Source organism: Polyodon spathula, chromosome 4, assembly GCF_017654505.1.
Source record: "Polyodon spathula isolate WHYD16114869_AA chromosome 4, ASM1765450v1, whole genome shotgun sequence".
Taxonomy (NCBI): Eukaryota; Metazoa; Chordata; class Actinopteri; order Acipenseriformes; family Polyodontidae; genus Polyodon; species Polyodon spathula.
Window position 1 is genome coordinate 62,511,156 of NC_054537.1, and position 24,508 is coordinate 62,535,663.

Consider the following 24,508-nt stretch of genomic DNA (forward strand, 5'->3'; position numbering starts at 1 on the left):
GACTTTGGTTATGGATTGGATGCCCCTTTATCCAACCAGATAGTTTTATTATCCACTGCCCATACATATGACACACTTACAATTTTACATACTGGAGAACCAGTAAAACCATCACCAATCAGTGCATTTACATGAGCATAAGAATTCCGATATTTTTCGGAAAACTAAACTATGTCAGAAATCATGTAAACACAGTTTTCAGAAAATGTATCGGAATATTCCGAATGTCAGTTTTCGGAAAACACCTAGAAATTTCCGATTAAATTCCGAAAACTAATAAAATGTATATCATGTAAACACACTTTTCAGAAAACTTATTCCGTTAACCTACTACACATGTGCAAACTTTGACCTTCATTCCTGCACATGGTTTTAGAAAACAGAAAATAATAATAATCTGTAGTCAGTCTGCATGCATCCATTTATCTAGTTAGGGATAAAGTAATACATTTGTTAGTCTGTATGTATTGTTAATACTAATAGCCCTTACTGAAGCAGCAAATGTTTTCCCAGCTTTAAATGACGTGATAAGTTAAAATAATGTCTGCAAAAGAAACTGGTAATATAGAACATGATGAACTGTTGGAAAGGCTGATTGCACATTGAGGGGAATATGAATAGAGGTATAGGACAGTAATTGCATTTAAGACCTGACACTTCGATATAGCACTATATTGGATTGGTCTCCTTTGTCGCAGAAATGTCCGGTCTTGAAATTGTACTTAGGCTACCACAGTACTTTACATGCGAAAATATCCTGCGTTTTCCGAAAACTTCCATGTATCCAGTTGAATCCTAATTAGATTTTCTATTGTTAATCATGTAAACACAGAAAAGTGACTTTTTAAGAAAATCAGTTTTCTGGTTCAGTTTTCCGAAAACTCTTTGTCATGTAAACACACAGAATGTTTGCAAATCAAATGTCTAGAGAACCTCTTAACTACTAGTTATTTAGAATCAGAATCTGTGTATATCCTTCTGCCCATCCTTTTATCCATATGTCACATATATATTTTGATATATCTATGGAACAGGTTATCCAATTATGATAAAACCTGGTTAGCACATTTAGCGCGAGAAACCAACTGTATCATTACTGTATCTTCTTATTCATTAAAGCTGTTTCTTTCCTTAATTGCTTGCCTGTGAAGTGGCACACTTAATTGGATCATCATCCTCTTCTGTTTCATTACCAGATAGTGTGATTTTCATAAACAGATACATAAAGCTAGCTATATAGGAGCCTTATGTTGGCGATAAGTCATTTGTTAGGGCTGTTGGTGGAATTCTACCTTCAATATGGATAATTTTTGACCAGCATTTAGCAGTTCAATGATTAGTGGCTTAATAATTGATGCAGAGCACTATTGTCCAGTAACAAAAATAATGGGGAACAAAATGTACCGTATCATACAAAGCAAGAAAACATGTTTTCAAGTAAGTGCAGAAAATGAAAATGGAAAATTGTTTCACAGCTCAATTGCCGAAAGCCATGATTGTCAAAGCACCTAGAAATAGGAGTCGCCTATTGTTATGGCTGTTAAATTAAAATAACATCTGTGAGAGGCAGCATTTCCTCTGGGCATAGCAGTAAGGGAGTGTAGGATGCATGGAAATGGACACAAAAATAACACTTTTTCTAAAGACACTTGATGCCCCAGGTGAAAACTCTTAACCACAACTTTTGAAGCTTCCATTAGAGGTTAGATATTCTGTTTAATCTGCTAAATTGTCTTTTGCATGAGTTTTTGTAGCTTTCTTACTGTTAACACATTTTTCTATTTTTTTTCAAATCATTATTTATTTTCAAATCTTTGCTTAAGCATAGGATTTCTTAATGTTTCTTAGTGTTAGAGAGAGAGAGAGAGAAAATAAGATGACTTTCTTGTGTAATGCTGTTGGGCATCAAGCCAAGAGTATAAACAATTAGCTGTAAATGCCTGCGTTACACCAGATCAATACCGTTGAAATGGAAGATCATTTGTTTAGCTGAGTATCTCTTTTTATTTTTAGGGCTGTTTCTGTGGCATGCTTCAAATTTATATCTGTTTCATTGTTTAGTTTTTTTTTTTTTATCTGCAATTTCCTATTTTTAGCACCGATTTTTCCAGGCCCAGACATTAAAGACCCTGTCTCTGTTGTGGACATTATAACCTAAGATACAAAGCAACTGTAAATTCCCCACTTTTTTGATCCGCCTCAAAGACAATGTGAACCTGTTTCCAACAGGTCATATTTGATATTGAAACTATTTTAACATTAGGTTAAAAGGTAAACAAAGTGACTTTGCAGAGAAGAGGAGTGTTTGGTGTAATGTGCTGCTAAAAATAATCAGATCAAAGTGCAAATCAGGAAGCAGCTCGTTAATTACATTAAAACATTTGGCTATAATTGCAAAAAAAAAAAAAAAAAAAAACGTGGTCTTCTGGTTCATGGTATTTTATTTTGTTCATCTGTCCTGGCAGTGTGCAAGGTTTGTTGTACAGTCAGACTATCTCAAATTTAGACACTGAGAAAAATGTGTTTTGGGTGAATAAAATGCAACATTACCTAGAAGTCATGAGTACTTGCAATACATACTATACATACTTTAATGCTAACTTATTTGGTATGCATTAACTACAACCTTACATTTTAACAGTAATGTTACTTTGAATTCCTGTGCAAATACGTGGTCTTACAACAATAAAAAAAAAAAAAAAAAAAAAAAACTTATTTGCTTTATTTTTATTTATTTATTTATTTATTTATTTTTAAATTAAACTTAGTATTTGTTTATTTTCCCACAATTTGGAATGTCCAATTATGTTTTTTTTTCTCCTCCCTGCAGCGAGTCCCCACACAGCACAGTTATTTTGAAGGCGTGTGAGCATCCTCCGATCTCACAAGCCTAAAGCCAGAATTGCTTATACACTAAGCAATCCAGAGGAGAGGTCGGCGGGCTACCGATCATGGAGAAGAGATCAGCCCTGCTTTTTATCCACTCTGAATGTGCTCGGTGTCTGGTCGGCGGGGTTCGCTGTTGCGCGATGAGGAGAAGCAATCCCTGCCGGTTTCCCATCCCCCACCCTGGGAGTGTCGTGGCCAATGTGACGCCCCCTTCAAGGTGCCCAGCAAAGTTCGGCCTCTGCACAGCCCGAACGCGAACTGGTGCCATCCAAGCTGTATGACTCCTCCTGCGCTCCCAGCGACAGAGCTTTAATTGGCCACTCTGGGACCGCTTATTTGCTTTATTAAGCACAAACAATACTGAATAACAGAAATATTTTTTTTTTGTTCTAATGCTGCAGATGGAATATACTAACACAAGGTCTGCATTGACATTCTTTATTTATAAAGAAACAAGAATATTGTATTCCTTATTGATCGCCTTGCTATAGCAGTATAAAGCATCCCAACTCTCCAAGCACAGAATATTGCATATATCATATAGATTTATCTTCCAAAAATTCAAGTCAGGTAGATAAATTGGTAGGTTAGTTGGGAAACAAGAAGACGGAGCAAAGGAATCCCAAATCAAGAATTCAGTCGCTTATTCATCATTCACAAACGCACATTGCAAGTCTGGATTCAACTCTAGGTTTTATTTATTTTTATTTTTTATCGAAAACCTGGACTTGGTGGTCACATGTTTCTGGCAGTTCCCAGGCAGGCTACAATTAGCTGTCCCGGCATTCCTGTGATCCATTCTGCACTCGCTGCATGCAGTATATTCACAATTGACCATTGAGACACATAAATCTATGCGTCATTCATATTTTTTTCAATATGTAAAACACCCATTACATAGCTTATGAGGAGCGCTAATTATATACAGTGCCTTGCAAAAGTATTCAGACCCTTGACCAATTCTCTCATATTACTGAATTACAAATGGTACGTTGAAATTTCATTGTTTGGTATTTTATTTTTAAACACTGAAAGTCAGAATCAATTATTGTAAGGTGACATTAGTTTTATGTTGGGAAATATTTTTAAGAAAAATAAAAAACTGAAATACCTTGCTTGCATAAGTATTCAACCCCTGTGCTGTGGAAGCTCCCAGTTTGTACCGATGAAAGAAATTGCCCTAACGAGGACACAATTACCTTACAATTGGCCTCCACCTGTGAACCATTAAAGTTGCTGTCACATTTTCTGGATAAAAACCCCACTGTTGAAGGATCATTGGTAAGGCTGTGAATCTGAAGGAAAATGAAGACCAAAGAGCATTCTACAGAAGTTAGAGATAAAGTAATACAAATGCATAGATTAGGGAAAGGGTACAAAATAATATCCAAGTGTTTGGATATCCCAGTGAGCACAGTTGGGTCAATAATCAGGAAGTGGAAGCTGTATCACACCACCCAGGCACTGCCAAGAAAAGGCCGTCCCTCAAAACTCAGCGCTCAAAGAAGAAGGAGACTTGTGAGAGAAGCCACAGAGAGGCCAACAATCACTTTGAAGGAGCTACAGAGTTCAGTGGCTGGGAGTGGAGTAATGGTGCACCATTCAACCATATCAAGAGCTCTGCATAACACTGGCCTGTATGGGAGGGTGGCAAGAAAGAAGCCGTTACTCAAAAGGTACCATCTGAAAGCATGTCTGGAGTTTGCCAGAAAGCATGAGAGTGACCCAGCTGCAATGTGGGAAAAGGTTTTGTGGTCAGATGAGACCAAGATAGAGATTTTTGGCCAAAACTCAAAGCGCTATGTGTGGTGCAAACCTAACACTGCCCATGCCTCAAAACACACCATCCCTACAGTGAAGTATGGTGGTGGCAGCATCATGCTGTGGGGATGCTTCTCATCAGCAGGGACTGGGCATCTTGTTACAATTGAAGGAAGAATGGATGGAGCAAAATACAGGAAAATACTGCAAGAGAATCTGCTTCAGTCCGCTAAAAAACTGAAGCATGGGAGGAAATTCACCTTTCAGCAGGAAAATGATCCCAAGCACAAGGCCAAAGCAACAATGGAGTGGCTCAAGAACAAAAAGGTGAATGTCGTACAGTGGCCCAGTCAAAGTCATGATCTCAATTCCATTGAGAATCTGTTGCACTATTTGAAAATTGCGGTCCACAAGCGTTGTCCAACCAACCTGAACAACCTGGAGCAAATCTGCCAAGAAGAATGGGCCAAAATCACTCCGACACTGTGTGCAAAGCTGGTACATACTTACCCCAAAAGACTTAAAGCTGTTATTGCAGTGAAAGGTGGCTCTACCAAATATTAATGTGTGGGGGTTGAATACTTATGCAAGCAAGATATTTCAGTTTTTTTATTTTTCTTAAAAATATTTCCCAACATAAAACCAATGTCACCTTACAATAATTGATTTTTAGTTTAAGTGTTTTAAAATAAAATATTGAACAGAATGAAATTTCAATGTACCATTTGTAATTCAGTAACATGAGAGAATTGGTCAGGGGTCTGAATACTTTTGCAAGGCACTGTGTGTGTGTGTGTGTGTGTGTGTGTGTGTATATATCTATATGTCTGTCTATCTGTCTGTCTATCTATCTAGATATCATTTTATATATATATATATATATTTATATATATTACACACACACACACACACATATACACTACACCGCCTTTCCACATGTTTACCTTTTGTTGCCTTATAGCCTGGAAATAAAATGCATTGAAATAGTTGGGTTTTTTTTTTTTTTTTGTTTTGTTTTTTTTTTTTTTCATTTATCTACACATCCTACCCCACAACTTCCAAGTGAAAAAAGTATTCTAGAAATTTGCAGAAAATTTATTAAAAATAAAAACTGAAATAGCTTGGTTGGAGAAGTGTCCACTCCACTTAACAGCAATCCTAAATTAGCTCAGATGTAAGTAATCACCTTCAAAATCACACTCCAAGTTAAGTGGCCTCCACCTGTGTTAAATTGTAGTGATTCACATAATTTCAGGATAAATTCAGCAGTTCATGTAGGTTCCCGCTGCTGGTAGTCCATTTCGAAGCAAAGACTGAACCATGAGCATCAAGGCGCTTTCAAAAGAACTCTGGGACAAAGTTGTTGAAAGGCACAGATCAGGGGATGGGTATAAAAAAAATATCAAAGGTCTTGAATATCCCTTGGAGCACGGTCAAGACGATTAATAAGAAGTGGAAGGTGTGTGGCACCACCAAGACCCTGCCTAGATCAGGCCGTCCCTCCAAACTGGATGACTGAGCAAGAAGGAGACTGATCAGAGAGGCTACCAAGAGGCCAATGGCAACTTTGCAAGAGCTACAGGGTTTTATGGCCAAGACTGGTCAAAGTGTGCATGTCACAACAATATCCTAAGCACTCCACAAATCTGGCCTGTATGGTAGGGTGGCAAGAAGAAAGCCATTACTCGAGAAAGCCCACCTTGAATACCATTTGAAATATGCAAAATAACACTTGGGAGATTCTGTAGCCATGTGGCAAAAAGTTTTGTGGTCTGACAAAACTAAAATTGAACTTTTTGGCCTAAATGCAATGTTTGGCGCAAACCCAACACAGAGCATCACCCAAAGAATACCATCCCTACTGTGAAGCATGGTGGTGTCAGCATCATGTTATGGGGATGGTTCTCATTGACTGGGACTGGGGCACTTGTCAGGATAGAAGAGAAAATGGTTGGAGCAAAGCACAGAAAAGTCCTTGAGAAAAACCTACTGCCCTCTGCAAGAAAGCTGAAACTGGGACGGAAGTTCACCATTTTTGCATAACAACGACTCAGAGCACACAGCCAAAGTTACACTGGAGTGGCTAAGGAACAAAAAGGTAAATGTCCTTGAGTGGCCTAGTCAGAGCCCCGACCTAAATCCAACTGAAAATTTGTGGCATGACTTGAAAATTGCTGTCCATCAACGCTCCCCAAGAAACTTGACAGAGCTTGAACAGTGTTGTAAAGAATGGTCAAATATTGCCAAATCTAGGTGTGCAAAGTTGGCAGAGACCTATCCCAACAGACTCACAGCTGGAATTGCTGCCAACGATGCTTCCACCAAGTAGTAACTCAGGGGGGTGGAGACTTATCCAATTATGATCGTCCAGTTTTGTATTTTTAATATATAATCTTTTTCTCAATAAAAACTTTTTTCCCCCTTAACAGTGTGGAGTATAATATTTAGATAAGTGAAAAAAAAATCCTCATTTAAATCCATGAAACTGAGGCAGTGACACAAGAAGATGTGAAAGGGGGTGTAGACTTTCTATAGGCACTGTGTGTGTGTGTGTGTGTGTGTGTATATATATATATATATATATATATATATATATATATATATATATCTATATATATATATTTATATAGATATATATATATATATATATATATATATATCCAATGGAAATTTATAATTTCTAGAAATTTCTCAAACAAATAATTATAGGAAAAATCTTTTGTAGCAAAAGTTTTGCTTTTGTGGATAAGGAAAAAAAATACAAGAAATGGATGTCTACAATTATTTATTTCAGCAATTTTTTTTTTCAAAACCCCACAAATATGCCATTTCAGAAGTTAATGAATTTAATATCTAGTTGAGGCACCTTTAGCAATAATACCCTCTTTTACACGATTAGGATATTTGTCAATGAGCCTTTGGCATGATTCTTTAGTGTTTTTTTTTTTTTTTTTTTTTTTTTTTTATCATTCTTCAACGCAAAATTGTTCCAGTTCATTAATTCAGAGGACTTCTCTTGTGTACAGTCTTCTTCAACTTATATCAAAGATTCTCAATTGGATTTAGATTGGGATTTTGACTAGACCATTCCAGAACCTTGATTTTATTCATCTTTAACCATTCTGAAGTATATTTTGGATCGTTATTGTGTTGGAACATCCAGTTGAGCTTTAAACCAAGTGTTGTAGTGGAGGTTTTCAGATGATTGTATGTATGATTTTGGTATGCTATGGAATCAATTTTACCATGAATTGGAACTAAATTTCCTGTGCCATTGAGGAAAAATGGCCCCATAGAAGGCTATTACCACCTCCATCCTTGACAGTAGGGATGATGTTCTTTTCTTTGTACGCCTCACCAGAATTTCTCCAAACATAATGACTAGCGTTATAGTTCGAGTTTGTTTCAGCACTCCACAAAATCTTTGACCAGAACTCATATCCATCATTCAAATGTCATTTTGCAAACTTTAAGCGATTGTCATTGTGACATTTTCCTAAGAGTGGTTTTTTCCTCGGCCTGTGACCATTGAGACCATCACCATGCAATACTCGGCCTATGGTTGACATGGAAACCCCAGTCCCTCTTGCAGCCAATTCACTTTAAATGTCTTTGGCAGTCAATCTCAGATTATTTTTCACCTTCCTCACAATTCTTGTTCTTGGTGAAAGAATCTTCTTTCTTCCAGATCGAGGGATCATTGTGACAGTACCGTGAGTCTTGGACTTCTTGATAATAGAAACAGTAGTTGAAATTGGGATACTCAAGTGCTTGGATATCTTCTTGTATCCTTCTCCAGCTTTGACAATAAATCATTTTATGCCTAAGTTCTTTAAATAGCTCTTTATTTTTTCCTGTATTTACAGTAATGACAGCAGTCATCCTGTGCCTAACCCTTGTATACTCTAAGAATGTTCACATACAATCCAGCATTTTCTAGACTGTTCTAAAATTAGGCTCTGCATTATCATATTGAAATGTCTAGCAATTGCTGAAATAAATAATTGTAGACATCTGTTTTTTGTAACTCTTTTTCCTCTTCCACAAAAAAACTTCTGCTACAAAAGATTTTTCCTAAAATTCTTTGTTTGAGAAATTTCTAGAAATAATATTGGGATATGTAAACTTTTGACTGCATTTACTGTTTCTTTGCTTATCTTCAAAGTTGTATTGGCTGTGGTCAATAAAGTGAATAAGAATAGCTGTTGTCTCTGATTTTATTTTAATACTACATTTTTGTACAGTAGTTCAAAGTAACATTGCAGTTAAAATGGAAGGCTCTTTTTTAATGCCTGCCCCATTACTGTACCATTAAATATTGTACCATATTTATTGAGATTACATATGACTTCTAGGTAAAGTTGCATTTTGCATTCTGATAAATACATTTTACTCTGTAATTGTTAAAATGAGAGGGTAAGTTACCAGATCCTAACTGACTTCACAACAGCACACAAACTGGCAGTTAATGAAAATGACGACCAGATTTCAAAGTGTTACTGATGAAAACAGAGACGTGTTCGTTGAAAATCAGGACAAAGAAAAGACGTTGAGTGATATACATTTACACTTCTTTTTTTTGTTTTTAGTAGAAGCATAACTAGAAGAAAATAGGAAAATTCATCAAATACCAGAAAAGCAATTGGACAACATTGTATTTTTGGTATACAACTGTAAGGGTATCTGGTAAGAAATAAATTATTATTAATATTAATAATAATAATAATATGTCAGTGTGGTTCAGTTGTGTGTCCCTCGTGAGATTTCTGGGGGTGCCCCTGTGTCAGTTGACATATCTTCAGTTCTTTACCAAACATATTTATACAGTGGAATGTATATTTATACATAGGGCAAAAGTATGTGTGGCTAATACAAAGAGGATAGGGGAAATGGGGCATCCCTGTCGAATTCCTCTACCAATTTGAAATCTACAGGGTTTTGATTAGCGTTTGAAAATATAAACCAAAATCTAAAAATTGTAGAGTTTTCAAAATAAACTCATGCTCAACTTTATCAAATGCTTTGTAAAAATGTACAAATAAGATCAAGCTGTTCAGAATCGGGCATATGTTTTTACATATGTCTACCCTGCATAAAACCGGACTCTGATTGATCAGTATTTGAATCCATTCTCTTTTTTAGTCTACCAGCAAATAGTGTTATTGGCCTCCAGTTTTCTAATAGTAGAAGTCCTTATTTGCTTCAGGCATAAGAGAGATTAAACCTTGTTTAATGGAAGGATGTAGTTCTTCCCTCTCAATAGCTTCATTAATCACAGATAGCAGAAACTGAGCTAAGAAAGACTTTATAAAATGCACTAATTAGACTTTAATTAGGTCATTACCAGGAGATTTGTTGTCTTTAAGCTTGTTAGTTTTTGTCATATCTAACTTCTTATCACATACACTCTTACATTCTTGACTAATGGTTTTGCATTTTGCCTTGATTTGAATTAAAAAATGTATCCATATCAGAGTTCTGTTGAGATGATGTGTATAATGTCTGGTAAAATGTAGAGAGATTTAGAAATCACTTTTGTATTCAGTGTAACCGTACGGTAATTTTTCATATTAAAAAGGTCGTCTCCGATCAAGACTCAAAGAGAAAAAAAGAACCATATTTTTTCTAAATCTACACCCCCCCCCCCCCCCACCCCCCCCCCCCCCCCCTCCCCCCCCCCCCCACCCCCCCCCCCCACCCCCCCCCCCCCCCCCCCCACCCCCCCCCCCCCCCCCCCCCCCCCCCACACACCCCCCCCCCCCACCCCCCCCCCCCCCCCCCCCCACCCCCCCCCCCCCCCCCCCCCCCCCCCCCCCCCCCCCCCCCCCCCCCCCCCCCCCCCCACCCCCCCCCCCCCCCCCCCCCCCCCCCCCCCCCCCCCATGCACTTCTAGCTCTTACAAATGCACCTTTTGGCTTTTTCATCATACATTTTGTCTAATTCTAACTGTAATAATAATAGTTTGTGACCCTTTGAATTTGTCCTGCTTTTCAGTCAGATTTATTTTCTTTTCACCTTTCCTCTCTTCACAGCCACAGATCTTACGTTATATTTCATAAACTTCCAATATTTACCAAACATATTAATTGACTCTGCTTGGTTCCAATAATAAATAATAATGTGTTTAACTTCCTCCCTACATTTGTCATCCTCCAAAGTTTTTTTTTTTTTTTTTAAAGTTTCCAATAAGTCATATTCATTTTTAGCAGTGTGGGATCAAGAGATTCATCTTTTAAATATATAGCTTCATGATCAGAATGAAGGGTTCAATAATGTCTGTTACCCAGTTTCCTAAAACATTTGATATCAATCAGAAATTAACATGTGAATGTGTAGATAAATCTTTATTGGCTCTTTTCAGGATTTTTGTATCCCATATATAATTGTCACAGGGACGGCCGAAGTGGGCGGCGTCAGAACCAGGAAAGGTAATGAAATATACAAAACACAGGACGGATGAAATGAAATGATGAAGACGCCTGTTGGCGCCGGTTTATTACAAAATAAAAGGTTTACACAAACACGAAAAACACAGGACACGGCACTCTACGCCAAAATAAATAGACAAACGAAAACAGACTACTACTACTAATTTCCTCCGTCTCCAATCCCGTTCTCCGCTCACCGAACACCCAACAACCAGTATGTGCCAACGTGCATCTATATATACTATTGTGCTGGGATTCAATTACCAATTAATTATTCACTTGAATCCCAGCACGTGAATTAATAAAGTGCAATTCCCCGTGCTCACATATTACTACATTTTACTTGCACGTGAAGTGCTGTGCAATCCTCGTGCCTAAATACACATATACATTTTTAAACACTCGTGTTACACAGACCCGTTTATATCCCGTGTACCAATGTCTATACACCAACATTTAAACACACCACACGCAACACATAACAGATAATATACACAGGGGCGGGCACTTTGCCACATATACCCCCCTTGTGCAAAGCACACATGGCCTCAATGGCCACCTCCCCCCTTAAAAGCCCAAAAGTCCCGCCCAAAGTCCTTGGCCAGGACCAGAGGCTTCCAGGGGCCCACAGGTCGTAATGCTGTCAGCAGGGTAGCATTCTCCTGCCAGGGTAGTCCTAGCAGCGGAAAGGCTGCTTGGGGTGTGGTCTCCTGACCTTCCCCCTCCTTCGGCGCCGGCAGCTCCCCTTGGTGGGGCTTCAACCACCGTTCTTCCTGCAGGGAAGAAACTGCAGAGGGAGCAGGTCTCCGGACCTCCCCCACGATCTCCGGCGGAGAAACTGCTGCTGGGGATGGCGGTCTCCAGACCTCCTCCCCCTTCTCCGGCAGCGAAACTGCTGCTGGGGTTGGCGGTCTCCAGACCTCCTCCCCCTTCTCCGGCAGCGAAACTGCTGCTGGGGTTGGCGGTCTCCAGACCTCCTCCCCCTCCTCCGGCAGCGAAACTGCTGCTGGGGTTGGCGGTCTCCAGACCTCCTCCCCCTTCTCCGGCAGCGAAACTGCTGCTGGGGTTGGCGGTCTCCAGACCTCCTCCCCCTTCTCCGGCAGCGAAACTGCTGCTGGGGTTGGCGGTCTCCAGACCTCCTCCCCCTTCTTCATGGCCGGCAGCTCCCCTTCGTGGGGTTCCGGCCACAGTACTTCCGGCTGTGATGCGGAGCGGCGGGCAACCCCAGGCGATGCAGAGCGGCGGGCAACCCCAGGCGATGCAGAGCGGCGGGCAACCCCAGGCGATGCAGAGCGGCGGGCAACCCCAGGCGATGCAGAGCGGCGGGCAACCCCAGGCGATGCAGAGCAGAGGCATCCTTGGGCGAAGCGAGGCTGGCATCCTTGGGCGAAGCGAGGCTGGCATCCTTGGGCGAAGCGAGGCTGGCATCCTTGGGCGAAGCGAGGCTGGCATCCTTGGGCGAAGCGAGGCTGGCATCCTTGGGCGAAGCGAGGCAGGGAGTCAGGACAAGCTGGGGTGCGGGTGTTGGCCCTCTTTTCGGCCACTGCAGCCGGGAGGTTCTTCCCCGTGCTTCCCTCAGCAGCCTATGCAAGGGCTGCTGAGGACCGCCAGCATCTAGTCCTGGCCCTTGTGGTGCAGGTAAGCAGCCTCGTCTACTCCGTGGAGGAAATAAATGGGGACGGGCTCGCAGCTCCGTTCCCTTCGTCGAGTCGAGGAGGGGGGACTCCTGTTCCACCATCCGTCCTTCAGGTCAATATGGCTTCAAAAGTAGTGGAGACACGATACCCCCCTTCAACTCTTCCGTGGTGGTATACCAATACCCCCTCAACTATGTCGTCCCGTAAGAAACACCACTTTACTACCACCTTTCTAGGGGTCGTCCGTAAGTGGGACAAGAACACTCTGCCACTCCAGGGAATGGTTCGTCCGTAAGTTGTCCGTCACTCATGGTCGTCCGACAGTGGGAAGTGGGACACGACCACCTGTTCAGCATTTCCCTCTCCTTGTGATGGTGGTGGAAGTGATACAGCAGGCATTCACCCTCTGCTGGTGGACAGGGACCCAGCAGGCATTCACCCTCTGCTGGTGGACAGGGATACCAGCAGGCATTCACCCTCTGCCATCCCCCTTCACTATGGTCGTCCGTAAGTGGGATCCTACCCCGCCTTCCTATAGTCTTCCGGTTAGTGGGCACGCACGACCACTCCTGCACCTCCGCTCCTCCGTAAGGGTCGACACAGAGCTGTCTCCTGGTTCGTCCACCTCTCCTCCTGCCGGTGGAGGTGGCGGAGGCAGTTGTCAGCCATCTTCCTGCTCTGCCCCTGGCGGTGGAGGTGGCGGAGGCAGAGGCAGCTCCTGCTGCTCTGCCCCTGCCGGTGGAGGGGGCGGAGGCAAAGAGGCAGCTCCTGCTGCTCTCCCCCCGCCGGTGGAGGTGGCGGAGGCAGAGGCAGAGGCAGCTCCTGCTGCTCTGCCCCTGCCGGTGGAGGTGGCGGAGGCAGAGGCAGCTCTCCAGCTGCTCGTCTCCTGTCTGAGGACGGACTAGGGGGATCGGCGAGGACGTTACGAGTCGAGGATCGACGCGGTGGAGGTGGCGGCGGAGGCAGAGGCAGCTCCCGCCGCTCTCCCCCTGCCGGTGGTGGTGGCGGGGGCAGAGGCAGCTCCTGGTGCTCTGCTTCTGGCAATGGAGGTGGGAGCGGCGTGTTGTCTCCTGGTGGTGGAGGTGGGAGCAGCATGAGTCTCCCCTTGTTACAGGGGACTGGTGCGGCTGTCCCTACTTGCAGGGGATTGGTGCGGCTCTTCCTCACTTGCAGGATACTGGTGCGGCTGTGGAGACAGCGGTTGGACCTCTGCCTTCCTCTTCCCCTTTCCCCTTCTCTGCCACCTCCTCACCTTCCTCTCCTGCCGCAGTTCTTCCTCTCCCTCCTGGTAGGGGCAGCGCACCACCGGGTGCCCAAACTCCCCACAGGCAAGGCACCAGCCTTGGTCCTCCAGACCACCGAGGAACTCCTCCAGGTCCTGGCAGCCATCTCTCCAGTCCCAGCCTTCCATGTTTTATTTTTTTTGTTGTTGCTGTGGTTTTTTTTTTTTTTTTTTTTTTTTTTTTTTTTTTTTTTTGACAAAACACCTCTCCTGGTCTGACGCTTGGAGGCGCTGTTATCCCACGCAGGACACCACGTGTCACAGAGACGGCCGAAGTGGGCGGCGTCAGAACCAGGAAAGGTAATGAAATATACAAAACACAGGACGGATGAAATGAAATGATGAAGACGCCTGTTGGCGCCGGTTTATTACAAAATAAAAGGTTTACACAAACACGAAAAACACAGGACACGGCACTCTACGCCAAAATAAATAGACAAACAAAAACAGACTACGATCCCTTTCTCCCTCAAACACAGCAGAGGTTATGTGCATCTCTACTCACCGACAACACCCAACCTACACGTGCACGTCTATAATATTCACCATGTCCAGCTGTGAATTAAATAAGTGCATTTCCCCATTATTCACTTTATTCCCAGCACTGAATTAATAAAAGTGCAATTCCCTGTGCTCACATATTATTACATTTTACTTGCACGTGAAGTGCTGTGCAATCCTCGTGCCTAAATACACATATACATTTTTAAACACTCGTGTTACACAGACCTGTTTATATCCTGTGTACCAATGTCTATACACCAACATTTAACACACCACACGCAACACATAACAGATAATATACACAGGGGCGGGCATTGTTACAATAATATATAAACTTGAACACAAAATTAATTTCAGCAGATTCTCCTTTTGATAACTTTGTGAGGCCATCTATCCAAATTATTATCCAAATGTTTTATGTTAAAATCACCACCCCAAATTATCTTTAGGATCAGGGAATTTGTTTGAAATTGTGTTCAGTACTACTTCAGTATTATCAAACAACATTTTATGAATTGATTTGCTATTGGTTGCATATATATATATAATATATATATGAACTTTTTTCACATCTTATTGTGTCAGTGCCTCAGAGTTTCATGCATTTAAATGTTTTTTTTTTTCCACTTATCTACAAACCATACTCCACACTTAAAGGGAAAAAGGTTTTTATTGAGGAAAAAAAATAATAATTAAATACGGAATTGAAAGATCATAATTGGATAAGTCTCCACCCCCCTGAGTTAATAGTTGGTGGAAGCACCTTTTGACCATTCTTTACAACACTGTTCAAGCTCTGTCAAGTTCCTTGGGGAGCGTTGATGGACAGCAATTTTCAAATCATGCCACAAATTTTCAGTTGGATTTAGGTCGGGGCTCTGACTGGGCCACTCAAGGACATTTACCTTTTCGTTCCTTAGCCACTCCAGTGTAACTTTGACTGTGTGCTCTGAGTCGTTGTTATGCAAAAATGGTGAACTTCCGTCCCAGTTTCAGCTTTCTTGCAGAGGGCAGCAGGTTTTTCTCAAGGACTTTTTTGTGCTTTGCTCCAACCATTTTCCCTTCTATCCTGACAAGTGCCCCAGTCGCAGTCAATGAGAACCATCCCCATAACATGATGCTGCCACCACCATGCTTCATAGTAAAATATCATGAACTGTGAGATCTCTGGTGGTTACAGTACTTTTGCTGGAAGGCAGTATCAAAATGCCATATTTTTTTTTTTATCAAAGTGCACTTCTCATGGTGTAAGGTGCATAGTTGTTGACTCCTACACTCTATGACTAAGGAGGGAAAATGTAAGGTTTAATACTTTTAACAACCCAGCTGGGAAGATGCAGTGCTGGAGCACAGGGAGGCCAACATGCAGAGGCAATTGCATGGAGCCTTTTAAACCACAGAGTTTAACCCTGACCTGCTTTTCCAATTCTGTTCATTGCATTTATTAAGGGTCTCATCCTACTGAGCTGTGACATTGGGAGGCAGGGAACAAAAGACATACATCTATACAACTAAGCTTCTGGAAGCAATGAAACAAGCTTTGTGACAAGATCAATTTAATGTCAAACGCTTAAGGTAAAATAGTAATTGCTAGATAAGTCCAGCTCTGTCGAGCATTACAGCCACATGCATTTTATTTGAATCAGTGTGGTAGAAGGAAATCTATATATTGAAGCTGCAAGTTCTCATCAGGAGGCATAAGTATTTTTAGCTGCAGGGACACAAGTATAAAACCTGCTCGTCATGCTGTTATTCTGAAAATGAAATAGTTTAACTCCTGCAGCAGCTTCAACAGTCAGAGACTAATAATGCCATCTACAAGCTCTGCTAAAGCTTAGGAAGAAAGACGAATAAAAATGTCTTAGATTTTTATTAAAGTGATTGTAACAAACAAAATAATTCCATTAGCTACATATTATCAAATGTGCAGTTGTGAATGAAACACGTGTTTTAGTAAACATACTTTTCTTTTATATATTTATTTTTATTTGGCAGACCCCTTTATCCAAAGTGACTTACAAGTGTTACATGTTAGTACAGGGTTACAATTGCAGTCTACAAGTGCAGTCTGAACAGGTGAGTTTGAGGCAGTTGAAGGCAGGAAATATAGTTGGCCAGGAGTAAGGAACAAAGGTCAGTCAGGTAGTGGTGTGACGGTTGAGAATATGGTGGGGTCAGGGTGTGTTCAGGTAGGGAGAGGGGTTCTTACTTGGTCATTTCACCTGAAATTAACCCCTAACAAAAGTCAAGGTCATCAACGACACTATAGAGCCCACATCGAGAGGGCTCTTTCGCTATTGGAAAACAATTTATTTCTTTATTTTCTCTTTAAAACTTTAATATTTACCTTGAACTTCTGATATTTCACCAGGTAACATTCCGCTGAGGAAAATAGTCCCTAACAGAGCAGGTTTTTATTCACCAGCCGCAGTTCTTCAAGCTGTTGTGGTGTGGGTCTGTGACTGTGGGGGAAAAAAAAACTTTAATAAACAGCTCTGGAAAGCCACCAAGATGCTGTTATAATTTCCGAGGTGCGCAGCAAAGGCTTATGCTGCTCTTTTTAAGCATGATCTCCGAAACCCGGCACTGTTTATTCATTAATTCATTCATTTAAAAACGCTAGCTTAGAGGCTTGCACCAGTGATGCGATAGCAGCATCTACTGGTGGAAAATCAGCCAAGCCAAGTTTATCTGCCTCATGCAGGCTGTACAGCGCTCCCAAGGAACATGAAGCAGCAGGCGCTGTAGCCAGGGGACCCCAGGATGAATGCACCTCAAAGAGGACATCCAGGTGTACCGGAGGAGACATTTGAGAGAGCGGGACCGTCCTCAAAAATTGAGTGTTTTCGATTGTCATCTACAGGCCATGGAACATTCAAAACGTCAATGGCTCTCTTAATCAGTGGCAAAAGCTCTGCTGATAGTGGCACCTGTGCTACTAGTGTTGCACTATCCAAGTCACCTTCCTCAGAGGGGAACTCCCGATTGACTGCCTCATCAGACGCCGTGATAGACGGCAGATCCTCTTGTTGCCATTCTGTGTGTACTACACCTTGTGAGTGTAATGGTGCATTCGTGCAACAGCTCAGCTAACATGTTTCCCTGTTGGGAGACTGCCTCCCAGAGCTTATCCAGCTGCTCAGTTGTCTGATCTATGAGATCAGTGGCTCTTTTTTCTCCTCTTAGGCTTGGGAGCCGGAGGGGGGAGGAGAAGATGAGGAGGACCATGAAGCCAGTCTCCTACTTGTTCTCCTATTTTCCCTAGGCACAGAGCTATACACAGAGGCACAGAGAGGATACAACCTGTCCTCTGTGGGGAGACCTTTCTTGCATATGTCGCTCGAATGAAACCCCGGCATAATGTAACTGCAGTGGTGCGCAATACAAACAACCTTGAACTGCAATTGCTATCAGTATAGCCTATATTACTAGTATCAACGTAACACCTTTTGTAGTGCACAAGCCCAGTACACACAGTACAGTGCAACAGGACTTTTTTTTTTCAGTGCACAGAGACAGTGCACGTACAGTGCAGTACAATATATATGATGGTGGTAGCCAGTCTGGGACCTACAGTTACCACAGGAGTGATATAGGGATGCCCACCTGTAACGCTTTTTGGCTAGCCAACAGATTGAAACCCAAGGAAAGCCTACTGCTAGAGCCCTAACAGTCTTCACACTAAATCTGCAAGCAGATCTTCATGTGGTACAGAGACACTGTGGGAAAAGCTGTAAGCAGATTGACCCAGCGTGCACATCTCTTCTCACACAAAACATTAATTGATCAATTACCGATATTTACCTGATATTATAGATTCTACTGTAACATTTCCAGGTCTTTATTTATTTTGTTTCTTTTTATTTCTTGCCTGCCTAAAAATAGCACTTTCTTTTCTATGAGTGTGTTGGATTTGAACAGCTGACTCTCACAAATGTCTATTGAATGGTTGTGCTAAATGAATACATGAATTTGTGAAATCCAGCCGCACCACTGCAAGACACTTTTGAGACTATTGAAAATAAAGCAATAGCAAGACATTGGTTTCTTTAGCTTATACTGAAGCATACATTTCAAAGCTCCAGCGCCAATGCAGTCATTTTACAGTCTGTAAAAAAGAACGCAGGTGACACAAAAAAAAAACTGTTGAACATTTATTGATCACTTCTGCTGTCCAAACAACATGTTGTAATGTTTTTTTGCACACTTTGTATTAGGAGGATCAATCTGTTTTGGGTTACTGGGGAGCGTGGTCTAGCATGTTCAATTTTTAAGCCTGGCTGCTTGCTATTATGTGGTCTTTGCATAAAAAAAGTATTGTGAACCAGTACCAACACCAGTATAAACTTCATTGCATTACTTCTGTTACAGTACATAAACCATAATATATTTAATGGTTTGCTGAGTGTGTCACTCGTAATTAAGAAATATATTGCATCATTTTCTGCAAAAATGTCTTAAGCTTGGCCGGTTTTTAAATACATTTTTAAATTGGAAGAATCAATCATAAATTAATTAATCTACACTTCTGCGTAACACAAGAGTCCTAATAGCTTGAAAAAAAAAAATCTACTTTTCAGTCAGCATCGGAATAGTAAATCCTGCTCTGCAATCGGAAGTGTTTTGTTGTTGATTTGATTCCATATTGATTTAGATTGTTTACAAATTTGCCACTTGGATATACAACACCGTAGCGGATATTTTAACTTAATGTTGATTAGCTAGGGTAAATTAAGTAAACTACATATATTAGTATTGTGATACCTTAATAGGTATTATATCTTCACAGTGCTCAGTTAACATAATTTATATGCACAATGACATTTAATAAATCTGCATATATTTACCAAAATTTGATTTAGAAATAAGTTGAAAAGTCTTGGAATAAAGTTTTGACTCCTTGAGCCTGATTTTGATAACACGAGGGCAGCGCACAAAATCATTGCGGTAGTGCTGCAGGGAGTGGTCTGTTCGAAGATGGTGATTTTGATCAAATTTAGCGCCCGACGCAACCGTAATCTGACACAATGTCTTTGCCTTACACCAGTCACTGCAGAGTGGTAGATGAAATCTGTTGCCCAATCGTGAGGCAGTAGCATTCCCTTTTAAGAAGCTGTTTGCGCTGGCACAGGACACTCGGCATTGTTGAATTGAGCAAAAGCATAAGCAGTGCTACCTCTGTGTTTTTGGTGTCCGGCATGGAAGAGACACCATCGCACCATAAAGTGGAATTTGGCAATCTGCAGACAATGAAAGGAACGCTTCATGCCACAGGACTTGATATTTTTGCAGGAGGTTGACAATAAATATGACACAAAACATCAAGAACCCAGGACAAATAAGGTGAAAGAGGCATGGGAACAAACAGCTGCATCTATGAATGCTTCTTTGGCTGGCATCCGAAGAACTGCACAAAAGTGCCGAAAACGGTTCAACGATGTCTGGCAGAGAAACAAACACAAATTATCATCTGCTCGCCAGACTGCAGTATCTACAAGTGTGGGTCCGTCTGTCATGCCCCCCCCTGTAGTTGTTGTAAACGCGTAATATCACAATTCAGTTTTTCCATTTCAACGAGTAAAAACAAAAACATATTTTTGCATTTATTTATTTGTATTTATTAGTAATGTATATACTGACCTGTGTTTCCCAAAATTAACAGAGGCATTATCAGCTATATAAGATGACACCCAGTTTATTCTAAGGCCGTTTTCTTCAATAATATTTTAAATGTGTACAGCAATGGCCTTGTTTGTTATAATGGTAAAATGTTTGCTTTCTTCTGCTGGGGGGGGTGGGGCTGGGTGGGAATAACGAACAGTTACTGGCAAAAACTTCCTATTTCCCTTATTAGAGGCGTCTTAGGCCAACTGAAAAAACCCCTGCCAATTAAAAATCATTAAGCAAAAGATTTTGGTGCCAAAACATTCTCCATAGTACTGGTTGCTTTTGTCCATCCACAAGTAATTTTTCTTGCAATTTCTGAGTCCTGTAAAAACCTCTAAAGCATTTTGTTTCCACAGTCTTGACTAGCATAACTTAATTGATGAGCCACGCTCTGGTAAATTTCTCCAATTTCTGCTGCCATTACTAGATTTTCTTAAGGTGTGTAATCTGAGGTGTTCGCTACTGGTACTGATTTTTCACAGTTTCCTTTTGTGCATTCAGCGTGGATGTTAACCGCACATCTCCCTTCTTATTTAACCGACAATGCTTGATGACACAAAATGCATTCTGCTGGAAATTCATTCGACTTTGCGAAGCCAGTTTTTATAATCAGGGTCTTTACACCAGTCGTCATTGTAACAACAAAAGTACTTTTGTTTTTATGGTATCTTTGGAGCTGCTATGATTTGAAGAACCCTCGCCGTTGTCCATTTTGTGTTCTCTTTTTTTTGAAAGTGCAAGGCAGCTGCAGTGTAGCGTAGACTAAGAGACAACGCGCATGAACGTGCCCGCTTGCATGCGTATGTCTGTTACGGCTCACAGACTTAACGTAATGACATAGTCGCATTACCACAGCATTTTAAACACTGGCTGGACTACTGTATAAATTGGATTCAAAATTAAATATTAATTTTCAGAATGCCCTGATTTGTCTCACGGGTTGCTCTCAACAGCCTCCTGGAGATTTAAATTTAATTGACGTTGGTTGCACGCCAATTGCGATCGTCTCAATAATCAACCGTGTTATGTTTTCTTTTTTTTTAATTTAATAGTCGCCAATTAGTTTTTTCTTATCTTCTCCCCAATTTAGTAGTGTCCAGTTATTTTTTATTTTTTTTTTTTTAGCTCAGTTCACCGATACCACCCCTGTGCTGACTCGGGAGGGGCAAAGACGAACACACGCTGTCTTCCGAAGCGTGTGCCGTTAGCCGCCCGCCTTTTTACACACTGCAGACTCACCGTACAGCTACTCCTAGCTACAGTGTCGGAGGACAACGCAGCCCTGGGCAGCATATAGGCAAGCCCGCAGGCGCCCGGCCAGAACACAGGGGTCGCTGGGGCACGGTGAGCCGAGGACACCCTGGCCGACCTATTTCTAGTCTCAGTATTTTACTGTGAAGGTCTTCATTTTTTGTGAGATTCCAGGAAAAACTTGTGAAGTCAACGGCCATTTACACATGTAAACACAAGTTTCTTGTGAAAATGTTAATTAGCTTGTTCAAGTCCTTTCCTAAAGCTGCTATAGAATTCACATGGGAATATGCAAATTACTATGCATCGTGGGCTTGTGAGGCAGCTTGATGCAATGCACAAAATGAACATTGTTTAACCCACTCTTAAAATCAAAAGTGGTGTTGAATTTTTGTGACTTGTTTCTTGTGAGTCAACAATACTACTCAATATTCCATTTCTTTATTAAGCAGAAGCAGTTATACAAGTACAAAGTATAAAGAGATGCAAAACAAGCTAATGAAAGAAAATGTGATACAAAATAAAAGTTCACCGTCAGATTACAAAAATAAAGATAGCTGTGCATCTCTAATAGCAGCCGTTTTACAATTCTTGTTGAAGGCTGAGGTAGCTGTTCCTCTGCTTGATTGAGAACCTCTTTACGGTCCTGGCAGAGATTGTGCAGGATACAGGAGGCTGTAATAATTTGGGGAATAAGCTTGTGGTTCACTTCAGTACCCTTCAGTTGTATGTATGCCCTCCCTTTCAATAGCCCAAACGCCTGTTGAACGACCACTCTGAGGATTTGGCTCAGTTTATTATTAATAAATATCTAACAAAGCAGTGTGGGCGACAACACTAAAACATAGTTTTAAAAAAGCAGGCCCTATCCATCGGCAAATCAGATCTTTAATAACCATTTACGTTAAACACGATGACATGTGGATTCTTTCTCATGAAACTTTTCTCTGCTCATGTAAACAGTATTGTGGGGACTTTCATGGTTAACAGCACAAGAATCTAAGTGAGCCGTCAGCATGGCTAATTTAAATCTGCCCCCCGTCAGCATGGCTAATTTAAATCTCTGCCAGGATGTTACGCTGGGGTTCTTTGTGACTTCCTTGATGATATTTTGGTAGGACGACTGCTCCTGAGTAGAGCGACTGTGGTCTTGAACTTTCTCCATTTGTCCGACAGTGAATTGGTGGAGTCCCAAATCCTTACAAATGGTTCTGTAACCCTTTCTAGATTGATGAACATCAATAACTGTTTTTCTGAGGTCCTCAGAGATTTTGTTTGATTGTGGCATGACGTGTTCCCACACACCTATATGGTGAAGACCAAACTCACAAAGTTTCTGATCTTTATATAGTGTGAAGATCTACCTAATGATTTAAACACCTGATTCTAATTATCCCCTTAGTTGAGCTGATAAAACCAGTGGTTCACTTACTTTTTCACATACCCTGAGTCGTAGTTACTCATTGTTTGTCAAATTCATACATCATTTTGTTTCAAAAGACATGCAATTGATTAACATAAACCCTATTGGATATTTAAGAAAAGACTAATTTTGATTCAAGAAGGCTGTCATGGAAATTCCATAATTATCATTGGTGTTCACAAACTTTAAGTTCTGTCTTTATGTTCCTCTTCTCTTGTTTCTCCACGTTTCACTTCCTTCCAATAAGCCTGCCTGAGATGGCTCTTACAAAAGGCAAACGCAGCACAGTGCCAGCTTTGTGCCGCATCAAATTCACTTCACAATGAAATGTTAATGACACTGTGCTTCAAAAGTTATGCCAACACTGGCGCTAACCTTAAAAGACTGTGCAAAGCATGGCTCCAGAATTGAATTCCAGTGCAAAAAAAGTTTATAGCGACTTTGAGCTCCAAAAATCGTGCCCAAACGACCTTTGCGATAGCACCACTACTTTGCGACGTCATGTAAATCTCTCCTCTTGTGGTGAATGGCTTTGCAAACAAGGTCGATTCAGTGGAAGATTTGAGGTTTACTTTTACATTTCCTGGTGATTTCTTCAAAGAAAAGAATTCCTGTATGTGGTCTTTTTAGATAGTAGGTATGGATTTCCAGCATGAAGCTGTCCATTCCAACAAACCCTGTCGTGTTTCAGCAGCGCAGAATTTGTGTAGAGCAGATGTTGAGGGAGTTTGTTTTGAATGTGTAGAGAGTTTTTTGAATGGTAAGAAAGAGAGAGTGTCTGTGACACAAGCAGTCCCTTTACAAACCTTAGGAAAACACAGTCCTTACACATTCTGGTCCATTATTGAACAGTTTGAAAAAACAGAATTGGTCATGTCTTCTTGAACACTCCCATTTTCTCCAGACAAAGCCTTGTAAAGTAGATAGCTTGGTCCCTTTACACTGTAATGGGACAAATACCTCCAAAGAGAGACTGTTTGTCTTAACCATACCATTTTTCTTTATTCAAAACAATTAAAAGAAGCTTGTGCTCACAGCTGGAAGTCTTTGAAGCTAGCATAAGTGGGGGGCTTTTCCTGGTTGTGAGAGAGAGACAGCAGTCTCTTTAATGCAGGCTTTAAGCCCTCCCAAGCCAGAAGAGACTTTGTGCACCCAGGTTTAGTTAAATCCTTATATTATCTATACAGTATACGACATTGTATATATTTTATTCTCCACAACACATAACCCCTCAGTGCTACAGTAGTCCTTCTGGACAATAAACACATTTCACTTTTTTTTTTCTTGGATGATGGTCACTTATTTTTCTTGGATGACTGTCTTACTAAAGACATTATTTACTATACCCAGTTATATTTCCTATTAGCTACTGACAGCTTGAAAAGAAAGCCAGCAGAAAAATAAAAAAAAAGATTAAGTTTAAGTTTTGTGTAGTAAAGAGTGCGTGGTTGTAATGCTTGTGTTCCAGAGCAACGCGGCTGCCAGGACCAAAAGCCTCTCTCTGCTCCCGCACGGCGGCTCCAACTCTGCATCGCCAAGCAGCCAGAGGCACCTGTCTCACAGTGGCACGCAGAGCATCGTCACCATCACTCACCACAAGTCTCCAGCGGCAGCAAGGAGGGCCAAGAACCAGTATCCAGGAGGGCTCCTCGAAGTCAAAGAGGTA

At 41.3% G+C, this 24,508-nt stretch overlaps 1 protein-coding gene across 2 annotated transcripts in view; it reads left to right on the top strand.

Annotated features, from left to right (window-relative positions):
- Positions 1-24,508, top strand: part of LOC121314713 (oxysterol-binding protein-related protein 10-like) — a 125,155-nt gene that overhangs the window by 26,864 nt on the left and 73,783 nt on the right. For both annotated transcript variants that reach the window (XM_041248281.1, XM_041248280.1), the window contains one exon: positions 24,311-24,505. In XM_041248281.1, the coding sequence (XP_041104215.1) occupies positions 24,311-24,505 (195 nt within the window). The remainder of the gene's footprint in view (positions 1-24,310; positions 24,506-24,508) is intronic.